General features: G+C 37.3%; 1 protein-coding gene across 3 annotated transcripts in view; it reads right to left on the bottom strand.

The window, feature by feature from the left end:
- chn2 (chimerin 2) overlaps positions 1 to 20,622 on the bottom strand; it is a 92,264-nt gene that overhangs the window by 49,202 nt on the left and 22,440 nt on the right. Inside the window, exon 1 of one of the 3 annotated variants that reach the window (XM_041249043.1) lies at positions 11,267 to 11,337. The exons of the other annotated variants lie outside the window; for them this stretch is intronic. Within the exon in view, the coding sequence (XP_041104977.1) occupies positions 11,267 to 11,321 (55 nt within the window). The 5' untranslated portion in view covers positions 11,322 to 11,337. Of the gene's footprint in view, positions 1 to 11,266; positions 11,338 to 20,622 lie in introns of those variants that run through there. 3 annotated transcript variants of the gene reach the window in all.

Below are 20,622 nucleotides of genomic sequence, written 5' to 3'. Positions count from 1 at the left end.
TGTGTAGGGCTGTGCTGTGTGTTTTCAGGTTTAGGCTCATGTGTAGGGCTGTGCTGTGTGTTTTCAGGTTTAGGCTCATGTGTAGGGCTGTGCTGTGTGTTTTCAGGTTTAGGCTCATGTGTTGGGCTGTGCTGTGTGTTTTCAGGTTTAGGCTCATGTGTAGGGCTGTGCTGTGTGTTTTCAGGTTTAGGCTCATGTGTAGGGCTGTGCTGTGTGTTTTCAGGTTTAGGCTCATGTGTAGGGCTGTGCTGTGTGTTTTCAGGTTTAGGCTCATGTGTAGGGCTGTGCTGTGTGTTTTCAGGTTTAGGCTCATGTGTAGGGCTGTGCTGTGTGTTTTCAGGTTTAGGCTCATGTGTAGGGCTGTGCTGTGTGTTTTCAGGTTTAGGCTCATGTGTAGGGCTGTGCTGTGTGTTTTCAGGTTTAGGCTCATGTGTAGGGCTGTGCTGTGTGTTTTCAGGTTTAGGCTCATGTGTAGGGCTGTGCTGTGTGTTTTCAGGTTTAGGCTCATGTGTAGGGCTGTGCTGTGTGTTTTCAGGTTTAGGCTCATGTGTAGGGCTGTGCTGTGTGTTTTCAGGTTTAGGCTCATGTGTAGGGCTGTGCTGTGTGTTTTCAGGTTTAGGCTCATGTGTAGGGCTGTGCTGTGTGTTTTCAGGTTTAGGCTCATGTGTAGGGCTGTGCTGTGTGTTTTCAGGTTTAGGCTCATGTGTAGGGCTGTGCTGTGTGTTTTCAGGTTTAGGCTCATGTGTAGGGCTGTGCTGTGTGTTTTCAGGTTTAGGCTCATGTGTAGGGCTGTGCTGTGTGTTTTCAGGTTTAGGCTCATGTGTAGGGCTGTGCTGTGTGTTTTCAGGTTTAGGCTCATGTGTAGGGCTGTGCTGTGTGTTTTCAGGTTTAGGCTCATGTGTTGGGCTGTGCTGTGTGTTTTCAGGTTTAGGCTCATGTGTAGGGCTGTGCTGTGTGTTTTCAGGTTTAGGCTCATGTGTAGGGCTGTGCTGTGTGTTTTCAGGTTTAGGCTCATGTGTAGGGCTGTGCTGTGTGTTTTCAGGTTTAGGCTCATGTGTAGGGCTGTGCTGTGTGTTTTCAGGTTTAGGCTCATGTGTAGGGCTGTGCTGTGTGTTTTCAGGTGTATGCTCATGTGTAGGGCTGTGCTGTGTGTTTTCAGGTTTAGGCTCTGTGTGTTTTCAGGGCTGTGCTGTGTGTTTTCAGGTGTATGCTCATGTGTAGGGCTGTGCTGTGTGTTTTCAGGTTTAGGCTCATGTGTAGGGCTGTGCTGTGTGTTTTCAGGTGTATGCTCATGTGTTGGGCTGTGCTGTGTGTTTTCAGGTTTAGGCTCATGTGTTGGGCTGTGCTGTGTGTTTTCAGGTGTATGCTCATGTGTAGGGCTGTGCTGTGTGTTTTCAGGTTTAGGCTCATGTGTAGGGCTGTGCTGTGTGTTTTCAGGTTAGGCTCATGTGTAGGGCTGTGCTGTGTGTTTTCAGGTTTAGGCTCATGTGTAGGGCTGTGCTGTGTGTTTTCAGGTTTAGGCTCGTGCTGGGCTGTGCTGTGTGCTTTCAGGTTTGCATAGCTGTTCTATAAACTCATCTTTGTCTTTTTCACAGTGGATCGATAGAAAATAACATTTAAGGTGGTACACTACAGTACTAGATACATTTTTTTGTTAAATTGTACTGTTATAATCACTGTTTTACAAGGAACGAAATGATGGGAATGTTATACATGAAAATCAATGGACTTCTTTTTCTTGCATTTTTTCGCTGAATGCAAATGTTGGTATTTAGCAAAAACATTAAACTTACAGGCTGGTGTTGACAAATTTGCCAGATGAAAGCAAGCCCCCTTTTATTTTAGTTTGATGGTGATTATCTGTGTAAACATGTTACTTAAAACTTTGTTAAATAATTGCGGTGCTTATTTAGCAGTTTGCGTTCATCTGCTCACATTTGCATTTGGTTCATATATATATATATATATATATATATATATATATATATATATATATATATATATATATGACAGAGCGAGAATATATGCATTTTTCTTCTAGCCAAAATTGTCGAGTATTTTCATAGCCTTATGTTTTCGCCTATTGTCATTGTATTTGCCCCATTGCCGCTGTACTTTATGCATCCAGCGCAGGTTGAACATCAGATAGAAAATCACTAATTGTGCCTCCCTTGCTGCAATTTTAATTGTGCAGTGAGTTATGCCCGCTCGTGACGATTTTTTCGCTACGCCACCTCCTCCATTGAGATGCGACGGTCGCATCGGGCAGTGTGTTCCGGACTTTAAACTTTGCGAGCCTACTGAGGTCGGTCTCCCGATCCTGTAAAACATCATCATAAAACATAACAGACTGCCCGATGCGACTGAAAAATCAAGTCGTATTGTTGAACGTGGAATTGTGTCGATGGCTTTAGTAAGAAAATTAGGGTAGAGTCACCTTTCTTATTTATACGATGAAAAATCTGGTAAAGATAAAACCCGAACGGTTGATGAACCCGAACGGTTGATACAGAAACGCAACTCCATTCGTATTTGCACCTTTCGACATCGTTCGTGTGTGCATATAGAAACGAACCCCTGATCTCAGTTTATTGACATATGTCATATCCAATCACAATGGAGAAGAGTATTGTTCCTCCCTACTGCTGCAATATGATTTGATGTGTACGATTTTGAGTGAATTGTGGGAGCCAATAGAACGTAAAGGTACAGCCTTTATTTTCATACAGCATTCGTTGATCATGGTTCTGAGTCGTATATAATATATATATATATATATATATATAGATATCTTAATATATATATATATATATATATATATATATATATAACGATATATATATATATTCCTTCTTTTTTTGTAAAAGGATGCTTTATCATTCTTTACCTTTGAAAAAATTTTTGAAAATTTGACTTTGTTTTTTAACTAGAACGAAACGTTGTTAAAAAAAGATAACAAAGTGCTTTTAAAACGTTGTATTAATATTGTTTCAAGAAAATGCTGTACAAACCACTGAATTTAAATAAGTCAGCCTGTGGAATCCAGCAAATGAAAATGGTATCTATTAAACAACACCAAAAAGAAATAATTTATTCTGCGAAACAGTGTTAGTAAAAACCATGCATTCTGCTCATTATGACAATGAGTGTTTGCGTGTATGTGTGTTTGACAGATTACAGGTGTGGTACACTTCCTTAAAGCTAGACCCCAATACTATACAATAATATGATCACACTCATGATTTCATGGCGATGTTGGTTAGCGTTGGTTTGTGGGGCAATAATTTACTGAAAAACAGGAGAGAAGAAAAGGAGAGCTTGCCAATCAATTGCTTTTAATTACATGATCCCCAAGGCCAGATAACAGATTATAATGAGCGTATTATTAGAGATAAGTGAAGACATAGAAAATCAAAGATGTTAATGAGACTGATAAAATGAATGGAACGCTGTTGAAGGGAATTGATTTCTTCTAGCTTTTGATCCATATCTATCTTCATCTAATCTCATAGGATAAGAAGCTCAAGCAGCTCTTAAAACGCTTATAGAGGACACACAAATAGCTTTGTAACAATGGATGTGATTATTATTATTTTTTTTACAGTGAAAGAAATGCACTGATAAAACATATACACATATTACACAATTGAGCACAGGCAAAATGAGGGATGAATGTTCTGAATGACTGAATGAATGAATGAATGGATGTTTTCAAAATGAAGGGAAAGGCTATTTTAAATTTGTAATTTATTTATGATGGCGAGCTGTGGCATCTCTCTTTGGTTATTTTGGATGACCTAAATCCTACTTATCACAGCGGAGCTGTGGCTGTGATTTAGAAGAGCTTTTGTCGTTGTTTGAGTGAATGGACACAATATTCCCATCTGATTCCATTTTAAGACTCCTGTTGTTTCTACAGTAATTACTTTCACCGGCTCGATACAGACATACCATCACCCTGTTTTCTAATAATAAAACGCCAAAATGTGAGCTGCATACCTTTTTTTTTTTATAAATAGGAGTTGTTTATCAGTACTAGCAGGCTGAAAGTCCATCCATACAGTGCTGTAGTATACAGCAAATTATCCTTCACTCACATCTAGTGTACATGGTTGTGAAAAGACATGACAATGCTTAAAATCCCAACCTAGATATCCCAAAAAAAAGCAACAACACAGCCCTGTACTTTAGACACTCACACACTTGGCTGCAGTTTGTATTTTTCTATTGTAAAACATTTTTTTTCCCTAAGGAACAGTAATTTGACAGTTTGTAGATAATTCTGAACAACAACCTAATCAATTCTCCAGCTTGTAGCAGGAAAATCAATGTGGCTATTACTGGGTGTAAGCAAGTATCCATTGTTTTCTTACCAACAATATCTTTGCACTGTGACATTTACAGTGCATTTAAACTGGATTTGTTGTCTCAGTTTGGTTCATTTGGATGTGATGTACAGTGGAGCTCATTCCTATGTCGATCATCAATGTTTATTCCATTATGTGTTATGGAATGTATATCAACCAAGTTCCAATGCTACTGTACATGCTTAATCACATGCATAGCAGGACCCAGGTCAACATTAATGTTACATGAAGATTATCATAATAACAATCAACAATTTGCTGATAAAATTAAACAAGATGTTAATTAGATGTCATAAAGGTTGCCTGTGGGTGCTTCTTTGTAGGTTGAAGACAGTATATATTCACTATTTACAATACATGACTCACTTTCATGTATGCAGGTTGTGATTCTATAAAGCACAATGTATTATGCATGTGAACATTAAAATGTTTATTTATTGATGCTTAAATGTATTGATGCTTACATTTGGTCAGTTACATACAGGTAGTGTGTTTGTCTTACTGGCTAGTATTTTTTTGCACACAAAAGAAGATTTTCCTGGACTGTAGGCATAAGGCTGGGTTCTGTATCTGCTTTATGCTCATTTCCTGAAAAATACACCAACCCTCACATATCAATTCTTGCTCCTTTTCTGGGTGCAAAAACTGCATTAATCTGCCCTTTGCCAAACAATGATCTATTTTAAAAGAAAATATTGACATATCTGAGGGGAAGTGTCCTGAAGCTCAAGTGGTGGTGTCTCATTGCAACTGTATACTATGTCTTCAATGAAACAGATTTAAAAAAATACAATAACGTTTTGTAATATCCGTATAAAAGTTTAGTACAGTACATGTGTAATGCAATTTTCTCATACTTTTCTCATAGTATTTATAACTTTAACTATGGTTTGCCATGTTTTTTTTTTTTTTTTTTTTAATATGCTTTACTAAACCTCCCTGGGCTTTAAAATGCTTGTCTATGCTTTATTACACTTGGCAATGATTTTACTATGGTAAACGTTTATAATATCCTATAATTATACTGCCCTGCACATAATTAGACGGGGCGGGGCAAAACCCTGCTTGTAAATATTATATTGTGATGTGTTTTTTGTTTATTTTAGAACTGGTGTATTTAATTAAAAATATATGTATTGTATTTTTTTAATGTATTTTGTGTTGCTTTAAAATACAATGTTTTTCTTTTGATTTATAATATGCACAGTAAACAACGACTAACTCGTTGTGTAAATACAAGAGATGAATTTTAAAAGCACACACATTTTCTCCAATACTTCATTACCATCACTATCCATTATTACTAGTGTGTGAAACAAAGGAAAGGCTTTTCTACGTTAGTCAGGAAACAGTGCAAGACTGTTGTTTCTTTGCATTTAATAAAAGCACTTGCCAAGGGGAGAGATGACAGTGCTGAAGGATAGAACATTCAATTCTTCTGCACTTAGGCTTGTACTGTACCAAACACATCACATGTCAGATGGATGGGAAAGTGAAATTCAGCGATATTCAAGGGCATGATTTATATGTCAAGAAGAGATTAGACTTGCACTCATAATTGGAGTTGCAAAATAGTGTGAACAGCCACTCTCTATATATTTTATATAAACCCATTAACTATATATTTTTGTGAACAGAATAATAAGAACATTAGAAAGTTTACAAACGAAAAGAGGCCTTTTGGCTCAGTTTGCTCGTTTGGTTGTTAGTAGCTTACTGATCCCAGAATCTCATCAAGCAGCTTCTTGAAGGATTCCAGGTTGTCAGCGTCAATAACATTACTGGGGAGTTGGTTCCAGACTCCCACAATTCTCTGTGTAAAAAACTGTTCTGAAAGCCCCTTTATCTAATCTTCATTTGTGACCCCTGGTCCTTGTTTCTTTTTTCAGGTTGAAAAAGTCCCTTTAGTTGACATTGTCAATACCTTTTAGGATTTTGAATGCTTGAAATCAGGTCGCTGCGTAGTCTTCTTTCTTCAAGACTGAATAGATTCAATTATTTAAGCCTGTCTGCTTATGACATGCCTTTTAAACCCAGAATAATTCTGGTCACTCTTCTATGCACTCTTTTCTAGAGCAGCAATATCCTTTTTGTAGCAAGGTGACCAGAACTGAGCACAATATTCCAGATGAGGTCTTACTAATGCATTGTAAAGTTTTAACATTATTTTCCTTGATTTAAATTCAACACTTTATTTATTTTTATACTTTAAATAAATATAATTGTATCTCAAACAGGGTAATGTTTCCAAACTCAGTTTTTGGAAAGTCTTAGGCCTGGTCTGCACTTGCCATTTTGGAGGTTGATTTTTCAAAGAAATTGTAAAACTTTGTCTAGCTCTGGAACTGTACAATATATTTCAACTCTGATTTCAGATTTGAACTCAGAGTTTTATATATATATAAAACTTGAAAAGAGGTGGAAATCATCAGTTTTTAAAAATACATTTTTATTATTTTACATTTTTTGATATTTTTTTGGGAGGTGTAGCTCATATGAAAAAAAATATAACAGATAACACAACAAAATAAATTACATCACTGGACAGATCTATTTAATGCCTTTCTGTAGGTGTTTCAGGGTTTAATTTCTGATTTAAGGTTCCAAAACTAGAAGCGCTTAAACACAAAGTGTTCATATTCATGACCAAATATGGTCATTCTGCGTAGGCAGCAAAGGGTTAAATGTCATTTGCCATGTATCTGCCCTGTTCTGAATGCTGTCTAGATCATTTTGAATGATCTTTGCTGCTGCAACAGTGTTTGCCACGCCTTCTATTTTTGTGTCGTCTGCAAATTTAACAAGTTTGCCTACTATACCAGAATCTAAATCATTAATGTAGATTAGGAATAGCAGAGGACCTAATACTGATCCCTGTGATACTCCACTGGTTACCTCATGCCATTTTGAGGTTTCTCCTCTAATCAGTACTTTCTGCTTTCTACATGTTAACCACTCCCTAATCCATGTGCATGCATTTCCTTGAATCCCTACTGCGTTCAGTTTGAGAATTAATCTTTTATGCGGGACTTTAACAAAAGCTTTCTGGAAAACTAAATAAACCATGTCATATGCTTTGCAGTTATCTATTGTCGATGTTGCACCCTCAAAAAAGTTAAGCAAGTTAGTTAGACACGATCTCCCTTTCCTAAAACCATGCTGACTGTCTCCCAGGATACTGTTACCATATAGGTAATTTTCCATTTTGGATCTTATTATAGTTTCCATAAATTTACACATAGCAGAAGTCAAGCTTATTGGTCTGTAGTTATCTGGTTTGGTTTTGTTTCCCTTTTTGTGGATTGGTATTACGTTTGCAATTCTCCAGTCTGTCGGTACAACCCGTGTCAAGAGACTGTTGCATGATCTTGGTTAGTGGTTTGCAAATAACTTCTTTCATTTCTTTGAGTACTATTGGGAGGGACCTGCCCATCTGAGAACAAGCTGGCTAATAGTGACATCAGGCCAGGAAGTAATGACAACAGTACTGTGAGTAAATGCGCTGTTGCACTGGTTTATTGAAAACAATAAATGAACAAAATAAAAGGTTTAGCAAAACAGAACAAACACTGAACAAACCAAACAAAACGAACACTCAACCAAACATGTATCATGCAGCACGAGTAGCAACTGTTTTCTTTTAATTTTCTATCTCCTCCTCTCTCTCGTACCTCCTCACTTTACACCCAACCCCAAGTGAGTGATTCGTGCCTCTATATATACAGCTGTGCCAGGATTCAATTACTAATTAATCATTCAATTGAATCCCAGCATATGAACTCATTTGTGGGTTCCCCGTGCCCAAATATTAATACACATTTTATCTGCGTGTGAAGTGAATGTGCAATCCCAGTGCCTACATTTTTACAACACTCGTGCTACACAGCCCAATTTATACCTTGTGCACCTATATATATATATATATATATATATATATATATATATATATATATATATACACACACACACACACACACACACACACACACACACACACACACACACACACACACACACATATACAGTGCCTTGCAAAAGTATTCAGACCCCTGACCAATTCTCTCATATTACTGAATTACAAATGGTACATTGATATTTTATTTTAAAACACTTAAACTCAAAATCAATTACTGTAAGGTGACATTGGTTTTATGTTGGGAAATATTTTTAAGAAAAATAAAAAATGGAAATATCTTGCTTGCATAAGTATTCAACCCCCACACATTAATATTTGGTAGCGCCACCTTTCACTGCAATAACAGCTTTAAGTCTTTTGGGGTAAGCATGCACCAGCTTTGCACACAGTGTAGGAGTGATTTTGGCCCATTCTTCTTGGCAGATTTGCTCCAGGTTGTTTAGGTTGGTTGGACGACGCTTGTGGACCGCAATTTTCAAATAGTGTCACAGATTCTCAATGGGATTGAGATCAGGACATTGACTGGGCCACTGTAGGACATTCACCTTTTTGTTCTTGAGCCACTCCAATGTTGCTTTGGCCTTGTGCTTGCTCCATCCATTCTTCCTTCAATTGTAACAAGATGCCCAGTCCTTGCTGATGAGAAGCATCCCCACAGCATGATGCTGCCACCACCATACTTAACTGTAGGGATGGTGTGTCTTGAGGCATGGGCAGTGTTAGGTTTGCGCCACACATAGAGTTTTGAGTTTTGGCCATAAAGCTCTATCTTGGTCTCATCTGATCACAAAACCTTTTCCCACATCACAGTTGGGTCACGCTCATGTTTTCTGGCAAACTCCAGACGTGCTTTCAGATGGTACTTTTTGAGTAACGACTTCTTTCTTGCCACCCTCCCATACAGGCCAGTGTTATGCAGAGCTCTTGATATGGTTGACTGGTGCACCATTACTCCACTCCCAGCCACTGAACTCTGTAGCTCCTTCAGAGTGATTGTTGGCCTCTCTGTGGCTTCTCTCACAAGTCTCCTTCTTGTTTGAGCGCTGAGTTTTGAGGGACAGCCTTTTCTTGGCAGTGCCTGGGTGGTGTGATGCAGCTTCCACTTCCTGATTATTGATCCAACTGTGCTCACTGGGATATCCAAACACTTGGATATTATTTTGTACCCTTTCCCTAATCTATGCATTTGTATTACTTTATCTCTAACTTCTGTGGAATTCTCTTTGGTCTTCATTTTCCTTCAGATTCACAGCCTTACCAATGATCCTTCAATAGTGGGGTTTTTATCCAGAAAATGTGACAGCAACTTTAATGGTTCACAGGTGGAGGCCAATGGTAAGGTAATTGTGTCCTCGTTAGGGCAATTTCTTTCATCGGTGCAAACTGGGAGCTTCCACGCACAGAGGTTGAATACTTATGCAAGCAAGATATTTCAGTTTTTTATTTTTCTTAAATATTTCCCAAAATAAAACCAATCTCACCTTACAATAATTGATTCTGAGTTTCAGTGTTTAAAAATAAAATATCAAACAGAACGAAATTTTAATGTACCATTTGTAATTCGTTAATATGAAAGAATTGGTCAGGGGTCTGAACACTTTTGCAAGGCACTGTGTATATGTGTGTGTGTGTGTGTGTGTGTGTGTGTGTGTGTGTGTGTGTGTGTGTATATATATATATATATATATATATATATATATATATAGACACACCAACAAAAACACACCACATACAACATATAAAACAAAAATACGCACTGGGGCGGGACACCCCGCCACACCATCTCACTTAATACAGCTATTAGACCAAGTAAGACTACATTTGCTGAAGTGTCTCCATGCCTGAAAATTATCTCAGGTTACAGCTATTTGATCTACTCTGTAAATGTATCAAAATATATTAGTAGAAGAATTCATTTTTTCATTTACAGTACTGGCTATCCTTTGTCTTCCTATCTCTCCCTCCCTCCTCTGACCTACTTTACAAAATACTGAATAGAGTGAGCAGTAAAATAGGACTTTCCCTTTAAGAGAAATAAAGTGTAGTTCTAACATTTTGTCACCAGGGGGTGCACCTTAAAAAGAAAGTGATTTTAGCCTCAATATTTTCGGGGAAAAATTCCTAGGAGCATCCATATATTATAAATTGGCGATTGCACTTCTTTAGTTCTGCTTTCACTGGATATTTGAGTGGATAGTATAATGTTACGTCAATGCATTGCTCTTGGAGACGTCACTTCCTCTGAGATCTTCCAGAGAAATTTGAGGTATATTGTATCAGTACTTTTTCAGGCTTTTCACTTCTCGCCATGCAGAATTGCGAAAATTGAACGTCTCAACAGACACGCCCACTATGCATGGAAATGTGTGTTTAAAACCAGACAGGGCTTTATTTATTGCACAGCAAGTCAAAGCAATATATTAAAACCTTTAGGAGCATCTATTTCCCTGCAAGCTATCACTGTGTGGTATCAATCATGTTTTATTTCTTCTGTTAACTTTTATTGTCAGCATTATCCAACCAATTAGAGTTCTGGCATAATACCAGACATTTCAGAACGGCACTGTTCAAACAGAGCGACTCTGAGCTTTTATCTGTAAAGCAAACACATTTTCAACACATTGCTTCTTCAGGTTGCTGATTTCAACTGTTTTCGAAAGCTTAACCCTGGTTTTAATGTCTGTTATTTGTATCCATGACATCTGTGCCAGCTACTCTACCACTTAGAGGAGCTGACTTTGAACAGCATACTATAAATCGAAGAGTGTAATATTGTTATTAACAACTATTATTTTTGGAATGGGACCATAATCACAATATGGGAGCCAAAGAGCTTTTTGCTTGATGTAGAAGTAAAAATCTATTTTAGTGATTGACAAGAAATACATATTTATAATATGCAGGTTATTTATTGTCTCTGAAAAGGTATGATGCTAATTATTGTCTTGCTTCAAATGTCACGCTCCTCCGCCCCCCTACTCACCACAGGCAGAGTCTGCTGGTGTAAATGTGACACTTGTTTCCTCCTTATTTTCCATCACAGGGCCTCTCAGCTCTAACAGTGCAAAACAAACACACACAGATACACTTTTGGATGTGTAAAGGTTGTTTTCTATTGCAATACTTTTTCCTATGCAATAGCAATACTCATATAAACCACACCGTAGTAAAAACTATAAAAAATGATCCATAAAAACATGTTTTACATGAAATGCCTAGTGATCCACAGGGTTATTACACTGACAGTGTGCCAGTGCAAGACAGCCCAGGAAGCAGGTCCTGCAGTGCTTGCCATCTGCACCTTCTTCTTCACCTGCTGTATGAATATTTGGTGTTTAGTAATGGCAAACAATGGAAAGGAACTATATGAATAAAATAACCCTTTATTATCAGATACTTGTATCAATGTTTTGCAGCACAGAATGATGACAGCTATTCTCAGGTCCAAACAACGCTGGGGGCTTTACTACATTCTTCTTTTTTTTTTTTTTTTTTAGCAAATTTAATATGTTAAAAAAAAAAAAAACAACTGAGAATTGAACTGATATTGTTTAACATTCTTCTAGATTTCTCAAGGTATTGTGACAATTACTCACATTTGCTACCGTATTATGTTAATACAAAAGATTAGTTGTCAAAAGATTGAACCCTGTTTGAGCCAGCCCATCAAGAGCCTTGCTCAGCATTTATTTCAACTCAATCTGTATGCTTAGGTCTCAGGTTTAACTTGCAGGCAGGCACACAGGCTACTGTTGCAATGTTTTTTTGGAAGCTGCAAGATGCAAAAACAGGTAATCAAACATGGTAATTTTGTAACCGATAAAGATGCATTGATATCCAATGTGAAGTGATTTCTTATAAGCACATTTTAATGGCTGAGCAATGACAATTAAATTGGCCACGTTGCAACTTGAATCCATATTCCCGGTTATCAGTGGAGATCAGAAATAACGCTCCTTTTCCCATGCTGATTTAGCACAGTTTGTTCCTTACACTGTGGTCTATGAACAGAGAAATGTGGAGAATTCAAACAAACTAGAAAGTAAACAAAAGGTCTACTTTCCAAGTACACAAAATGATACAGCCATAGATAAGAATCATATTTTAGTAATTAAAATGATTTTGGGGCCCTGCAACCTAATGCCAATGTAGCTAACCAAACAGTTCCATAAAGGTACCCCAGCATACGCTTCAATTCATTATATAGATCTCAAACATGCATTTCTGAAAGAAACACGTGTTTTAGCAGACGTCTCTTAATTTAAAAACATTATACAGGGTACTACACTAGGCTAAAGAGCCAGTATTACATCCATTAAAGTTATAGCAATGCCTGCAAGATGTACTGGACATACCTGTGCTATTTTGTACCTGACTAGCTGCAGTCTCTCTCTGGTCACGTATTAGAAGCCGCACCACAATAGTCAGTAGATGCTCGTATTATTCTCATTCACTTGCCTGGCGTCACGTGCAACAGAGTCACCTGGGATGAATGAACTCAAAGGTCTATCGGTTTTAGAAATGTTTCATTTTTGTATTTTAGATATTAAAATGTCGCTTTTGCATTTTTGTTAAATGCCTACCGCGACAGTACTTGTATACGGTACATGAAATATCAGGTCTGCATTGGTTGTCAGAAGTAGTGTTTGGTTCTCATCTCGTGCTCTATTCCTAAGCAGAAGCCTGCTCATTCCCCTGTCATTTTGCTTGCGCTAGTCATTCATTCATTCTTTTTTTTTATGGTTATTGTTTTTACGGTTAAGTCCCTGTAATAAAAAAATGACTTCAAATATCAATGTCACTAGAATCTTTCTGTGTTTTGTGGCAGCAAGAAATAAAACAGAACATCATTTCACCTTTCTTTTTTGATCAATGTATGTTATTATTATTATTATTATTATTATTATTATTATTATTATTATTATTATTGGGGCTACAACATTATAATAGCTGTGCTTTGACTAGCGTATGTGTTGACTGGACATTACCTTTGACATTGTACTTTGCCTACATTTATCCTTTTATTCTACACTGCATATCTGAAATTAATATAGTGAATAAAAGTACTTGACAGATAGGAAGTCTGAAATTATTGTGTTAGCTAAAGCCCCTTTAAGGTCATTCTTTATCTACACACGTGAAATATAGAGGTCTTAAAAAGATGATCAGTCAAAACGTATTTTTCATGAACTTATCTTGACATGACACAATTTGTTAGGTACCGTATTTCAGAAAACACTGCCATATGTATAACCAAGGAAGCTCATACTGTATGTGCTGAACTGTGGCCAACTAGAATAACACTCCTTCTCAAACAGGCATGCATTTGCCTTGAAAGAATACAGGCTGCTGTTTAAATGGCAAATACCTATATGGAACCGCAGGCTATTCAGTTTGTGTAATGCTTTTTGACAGCATCTGTTTTGCCATACAGATATCAAACATATGCTCACTTCTTTGTAATCCGATTCACAAAGACCATATGGTGGATAACACAGAATGAGTGTCTTTTCAATCATCTCTGCTTTTCTAATTAATGCATTATGTCTTTTCCATGACTGCATCACATCTTAATTATCTGTGGCAGGAACTGCATGTTTGTTGAATGACTCTGCACCTATTTTTCTAAAACACATACTTTTTAAAACATTGTATTTCCTACACATACCAATAGTATATTAATTGTGTGCACTTTGTCGTGTAGGCTGGAGCTATAACACTGTTGAATCTTATTACATAAATGCGATTAATGCAATTGTATACAATATCTGTTGGAATTCTTGCAGTAAAGTGTATCTGTAATTCAGTGTTCTATTACCAGTGTTTAGTTGCTCTATTATTTTTCCAATGTTTGCTGAGTTTGGTCCCATTTTTCAAACAATTAAAGCAATAACACCCACAGCTTAAAACACCTCACGATACGATATGTTTTTTGAGGTTTTGTTTAGTTTTCCATACTTTATTTTCACTTTGAACGGAAATACAGTAAGATTAATAAGACCGATATACATCTGGAAATAAGGCTGACTTGTTTTAACAGCTAGCTGTGAGAGCAGGGCCTGTGCCTCCAAACTAAAGCCTGCAGAAATAAAAGAAACAGCTTTTTTCCTACAGCGAACAGTGATGATATAATTTCTTTGAGTCAAGTTAGTTCTAAACATAACAATAGTCATTTTACAGAAGAAAAAAACCTGTTAGTTAAAGTGATGTATAAAAAACAAACAAAAATAAAACATGTGTAAAAACGTTAGGGTGTTGTGTTGCATTCTACATGTTGCAGGCTACATGCCGTCTTGCAATCAGTGTCACCGTGGAAACACATACAAAGTGCAGGTATTGTTATAACCAATGCACAACTGGAGCGAAATGCCACCTCGGTTTCATTATACCAGCTGCAGTTTGGATTGCAAATTGGGCATTATAAAAATGACATGCTTATTTTTTACAAATGCATACAGCTGGCTCAGCACTTTGTTTCAATGTGTCTTACTTAATTTTCCACAGTCATCATCTTTTTTTTATTGTATTTTTTTTTTGTTTGTTTTTGCTGAGACTGTACCTCATGTAATACTTTTCTGACGACAATCTGGGTTAATTGTCTAGTGTTTATTTGATTTCAGTCGTGAGTAATCCTGTACATACTGTGTTTGGAAAAAGTATTAGCTGCATACAATTCCTGTGATGTCTACAGTGATGGTTAACCACCAGACCCATTGCAGCAGTGGAAACTGAAACGTGCTTAATATGTATTTAACAAGGCGTTCAGAGCAACGTCTGCACCCTGCATTCTTCTTTAAGATTGTTATTCACCTCCCGAAAACAAAGGCGGCATGTCTCTACACCCAGCCCAACTGTAAGAATGGACGCGCTCCATACTGCCTACTCTATTGCTTTATGTAAAAAGTAATAGATTACTGTACAGTACCTTTAGAGAAGATTCGATAGATACATTATTCTTAATATCTTACTTATGTTGTGGCATAAACAAGACATGTCAAGAGAAACCTTGACACATGGCATTAAAATAAAATAGTATAAAGAACTAGATAAAGTAAGCAATGCATTAGTTTGAAATGTATTTATTAATTACTGACTAGTAAGCCTATACAATCAGTACGAATTAAAAACACCAGTAGCTGTAAATACCCATTTGGTTCCACTGCTCTCTACTGACAGAAAGACCGTCCTCAGTGCAGCGGCATCATAAGCCGCATTAAAATAAAACATACAGTTTATTTTAATATAGTCCTTTGCATACTTACTAGTGCAACAGCATGTTCTTAAAACAAAACGAAATATGTAGATAGAGTACGTTCGTATTGATATAAGCACTCGTGGTATAGGTCATGAAAAAACGTAAACTCTGCTGTTCATGTCATGGGCGGTAAGCGAGGAATGATAATAAACTTGTGTGAAGGCTCGTTTTTTTATCGCTGCATCCACCTATGACATCAATACCGGAGTTCATGGTTTTTCATGACATATCCTCTATAAATGTTAGACTTTGCACCTCTTCCATAACTGATTCCTTAGGTGCTTGATATAAAGTTTGTCAAGTGGTGTCTCAAAGGATCACAATAACTCAGTGTCAACAACATGCTAGGTAACCCATTCCATTCTCTGTGTAAAGAAGTGCACTCTACCATCTGTCCTAAGTCTACTTAATTTCCAATTGCATGTGTTTCTCTTGAAGTATTGGCAAGGGTTATTAACTTTACACTCCTTTTAAGATTTTAAAAATCTTCTACTGCAGGTCCTTTAAATAAAAACAACACGACACCGATAGATATTATAAATTGGTACAATATATTAAAACTGCCCAGGACTTAACCCTTAGCCGTCCATTTATTCAGTGCCTGTCAGGTCCAATTTATTTTCACACGCAACACTTATTTTACACACAATGTTTAAAAGTATTTTTTTCACAGTAAAACAGGTTTAAAGGCACTGAATATCAACAGGACACTCAGTACTGCATCTCCAGCCCCGCCCCACCCCTTGTTCGCTGTATTTATCACATACCTCTTCATAGTCATGCAAACTGATAAATCATCTCCTGCAGAAGCAACTACCTCTTTTGAATAGGTCTGTGTTATCTCTGTGGTGCAGGGGCTATGTGTATTGATCAGATCCGCCCCCTTTTTTTTCGGCTTCTACCTTCTGTCTCATCTCGGCCATTGAAAGCTTTTCTTGGCTTTCCGGAGAAAAAACAACTAGAGACCTGTGCTTGACGCCTTTTTGATGATATCGGAAAGGGTCCGACATCGGACTGGAAAGGGAAAATTGTAGTGTCGGACCTGGTCTGACATAGGACCGCAAAGGGTTTAGGCTTTGGTGCTCTATTTTTTGCCATTGAATCTGTTCTTACTTCAAAGTTCTTTATAGCTCCATAGCTCTACCACCAACTGTGTTCTTTTTCAACCTCTGCAACTGGAAGCGCTAACACAGCACATTTGAAAGATCAACCACTTAATTAGAAAAGAACCAATGGATTTAGTGGAGTGGGCACACATCATAGGAATCTAATATGTCTGCAGTGCAATTAACTAAATGCAGATTTATAGTCAGTGACAGCACTGGCATTTAAATGCACTTCAGCTAATCCTAGTAACATTCTATAAATAGCATTTTCTATAGACAGACAACAGCTATGCCACATCATGAATCCATCTTGTAAATAATAAGGATATGCAATAACTATTATTCAGGGATGCAGACACCCTGGAACGGGATGTACCTGACTCGGTCTGCTAGTCTTGCCAATGCAGGTTTTTTAGTTTAGAGCCTCAGGAATAAGAATCAAGAGGCCTGCTCTGCCACAACTCTTGCAAAATATGAAAAAAGTCACTATTTTAATGATGTCGATTCTTTTTTTTTTTTTTTTTTTAAATACTGAAAATCTAAAATAAATTTAGTTTTATTTTGCAGGCAAATAGGTTTTCTTTGATTTCAAATGTGTTTTAAATGACAGATATACATGGTTTCAATAAAAATTACATAGACTAGTATAGTAAATAGAACACATTGTGAATCTTTTCCAACAATTACTAATTTTTTTCACAAATGTTCATTAGAGCGCTTTATAACTTAATATATTCTTCTTTTAAACACTAAATCTGTGCTTGTTTTGAATAGCAAGCATTTGCAAATACATTTTAACTAGAAATGGTAGCATTTGTGAATAAAAACAATGCATACCCCATAGCATAATCCAAGAGATGACAAGCATTTGTAAGGTTCTCTTTACCCTTGTGATTGGATAGTTTGTAACTTTGATTAATAGGCTTAGGAACAGCATCAGCTACCAGGATGCTCCAAGGTATATTACTATCATGGCAATTTTTGTAGATGCAGAGATTATACACAATGGGTTCTTCACATCAAAAAATCAGAGGGCTGGTCACTTTACAACTGGCAACTTAGACTTCCAAGAACACACAAAAGATGGCAGTACCCTTCATGAAACAACCCATAACATCTACCAATGGCAAATCTTATGGGCGGTATACCTTTGATCAAGACACGTGAGACATCTATCCAAGCTTCGGGTCCGTTCCAGATTGAAAGCAGCAATTTGACTCTGAAAGATTGGATAACGGGTTGGTTCTTAACTGGGGTGATACTGCTGTATGACATCTCTAGAAGCACGTATGAAACACTGGAGAATATTAAGCTTCTGGTGCATCCTGTGAGAATGTGCTGGCACCCGTCATTTTAATAGATGAGACCATGTCAGGTTTCATATGTTCTACATGGAGTGTATTCAATGAACATCTCATCTTGGAGGATGCTAGAGAGACTGTTATAGGTTAGGGGTCTATATGTACTCCACACTTCCAAAAGTGATTGAAAAGTCCATTGATTACTGCATAAAACTGTCTAGTAAAATGGGTCAGGAATTTACTATTGTGATGTGTGACCAAGCAATATATGACTTTGCCCTGGCTCTGGAGAAAAAAGAAGCAGAGAACTACAACAAACTCATACTATTTGTGGGTGGCTTCCACATTACCACAAACTTCATGGGTGCCATTGGACATCAGATGAAATAAACTGGCACTGAAGATATTTTGGTTGAATCACAAGTATGTATGACATCGACTTACTACCATATGCTTAGAGCTCCCAGTTTGGACCATGGTGCTATTTCCGAGCTATTTTGGGAAGTGCCTCCTAAGAGAAAAAAAGGGACTAGAGGTTTTATCAGAACTTGCTCTTCATGTTTAAAACATTGTAGAGACTTTGAAAGAAAACAATGGAAAATACGCAGTTGAACTTTGCTCAAGTGCAAAGGAAACCTTGTTGAGAGAATTCAAGACATCCCAGTACACATCACCAACCTGCCGTCTCTGGATGATGTATAGTGAAATGGTCACAATCCTTAAGTGTTACATACATGCTGAGCCTGCTGGTCTGTGGGAAGAACATCTCTGTGAAGCTGAAAAAATGCTTCCATACCTGGTAGCTGCAGGACATCACAAATATGTCTCCTGTCTCCCACACTATTTGGAAGCTATGAAAAGATTGTCAGATGTTGCAGTATATGTTTACTCTGCATTCAAAGAGGGTCACTTCACTGTGCACCAAACACCTGGAAAGGCACACATTGACCAATCCAGCAAAAACACCATGAGGATTCACTATACCTAGCAGAGAAAGAATGTGATACCATCAGGCAAATAAAGACTGTGATTTGTAGGAAAACGATCAACCTATTAATTTATAGTGTTACAGACTTGCTGAACATCTCTACAGGTAAAATAGCAGACTCTGTGGCCCTGGTAAGTGCCCGTGAAAAAAGTCATGCTGTACTGGCTAAAGCACAAGAACATGGGAGCCAAAAGTTGGAAACAGTAAAACTCCCAACATTTGCAACAAAAGCAAATCAAAAGTATTTTCATCTGCTGAAAAAGCAAAACAAGTGTACGAAAAAGAGAGTGCCGTCATCAGGAACCTCTACTTTCTTCAAGATATGAATGAGATCCAGAACAAACAAGCTTTAAGTCATGAATGGACAGCATATTCATCTTCATTATTTGAACCAGATCCTGATTATGACCAAGGACACTTTATGTGAAAAGGCAACAAAGCTGATTATGTGGTTGGGCTCAAGATGTACCTAAAAGAATTATGGAAAGAGAAGGAATACCCAAATTATATGCGTTACACACATGGTGCATTTAAATCAACATGGGTTTTATTTCGCAGGGAGATTTAGGTCACTCATCACAGTATTTTTGTCCTGATAGTTCTCAGACAGGCTTGTCAACAGGCTCCAGAATCTCGGGACAGGCAGGTCAGTTTTTGTTTAACTCACCTCTCTAAACTGCAATATATTCGACGTGTAAAGGGAGTGTGAATTGCTTCAGCAGTTTAGTGAATGTATGTAATTGTTTAATTGTGATGGCGATTCTATCTGGAGAGCCTCGTTACAATGATTAATCGTATTGCTTGACTTTTTTTCATACAGTAAACAGTTTAATTAATTTAGCGACAGTTCGCACAATTCACACTCACTTTACTGAATGCATTGCAGTTTAGAGAGGTGAGTTACAAAACCTGACTTTCCTTAAAGTGTCCCGAGACTCTGGAGCCTGTTGGAACCCTACTCTCAGATCAGGTGACACAGGTTGAAAAGTCATTAAAGAGAATAGTGGGTTACGGCAAAGATGCAGCTCTTCTTTCTTGTTAAAGGTAAACGGTTCTGTATTTTGACGTTGTGGGTGGAGAGGGCTAGTGGTAAATTGTGTATGTTTCAAACTAAAATCTTATTCAGGGATATATTTCCATTCTGGAATAAAAATAATAATAATAAAATTAATTAAAATGCAAAAAACTACAGATTGTGTGCGTCCCTTGTTAGTGCTGCCAGTCTGTTTTTCACACGCCGCTGTATCACTCCAGCATTTATTATTTACAGGTGTTTGCCTTAGGGCTCTGGACATTGTTATTATTATCAATTAACACCCCTGCACCTGACAGTAATTATCTGTGTGTTTTGTACCTGCACGGCACTGCACTCACCTGTATCAACTCATCACTTTGCCACAGCCTGCAAATAATTTATTTTTATTTTATTTTCAGTGTTTTGCAAGAATTCCGGTAGAGCAAGCCTCTTGATTCTTTTTCCTGAGGGTCTAAACTTTAAAAAAAACCTGACTGACGAGTACAGCAGATGGAGTAAGGTACATCCATTTTTAGACTACTTTTATCTCCCTGGATCTCTGACTCTATGGATATTTTCTTACATTCAAATGTTGAGGTCCTTGTGCCATCAATGCAATAAGTGTTTAAACTGGTGTGACTTTTCAGTTATTTTTAAATTTATTTTTTGTTTGC

The sequence above is a fragment of the Polyodon spathula genome, chromosome 4 (genome assembly GCF_017654505.1).
Source record: "Polyodon spathula isolate WHYD16114869_AA chromosome 4, ASM1765450v1, whole genome shotgun sequence".
Classification (NCBI taxonomy): Eukaryota; Metazoa; Chordata; class Actinopteri; order Acipenseriformes; family Polyodontidae; genus Polyodon; species Polyodon spathula.
This window is presented reverse-complemented; position numbering and strand designations above follow the sequence as displayed.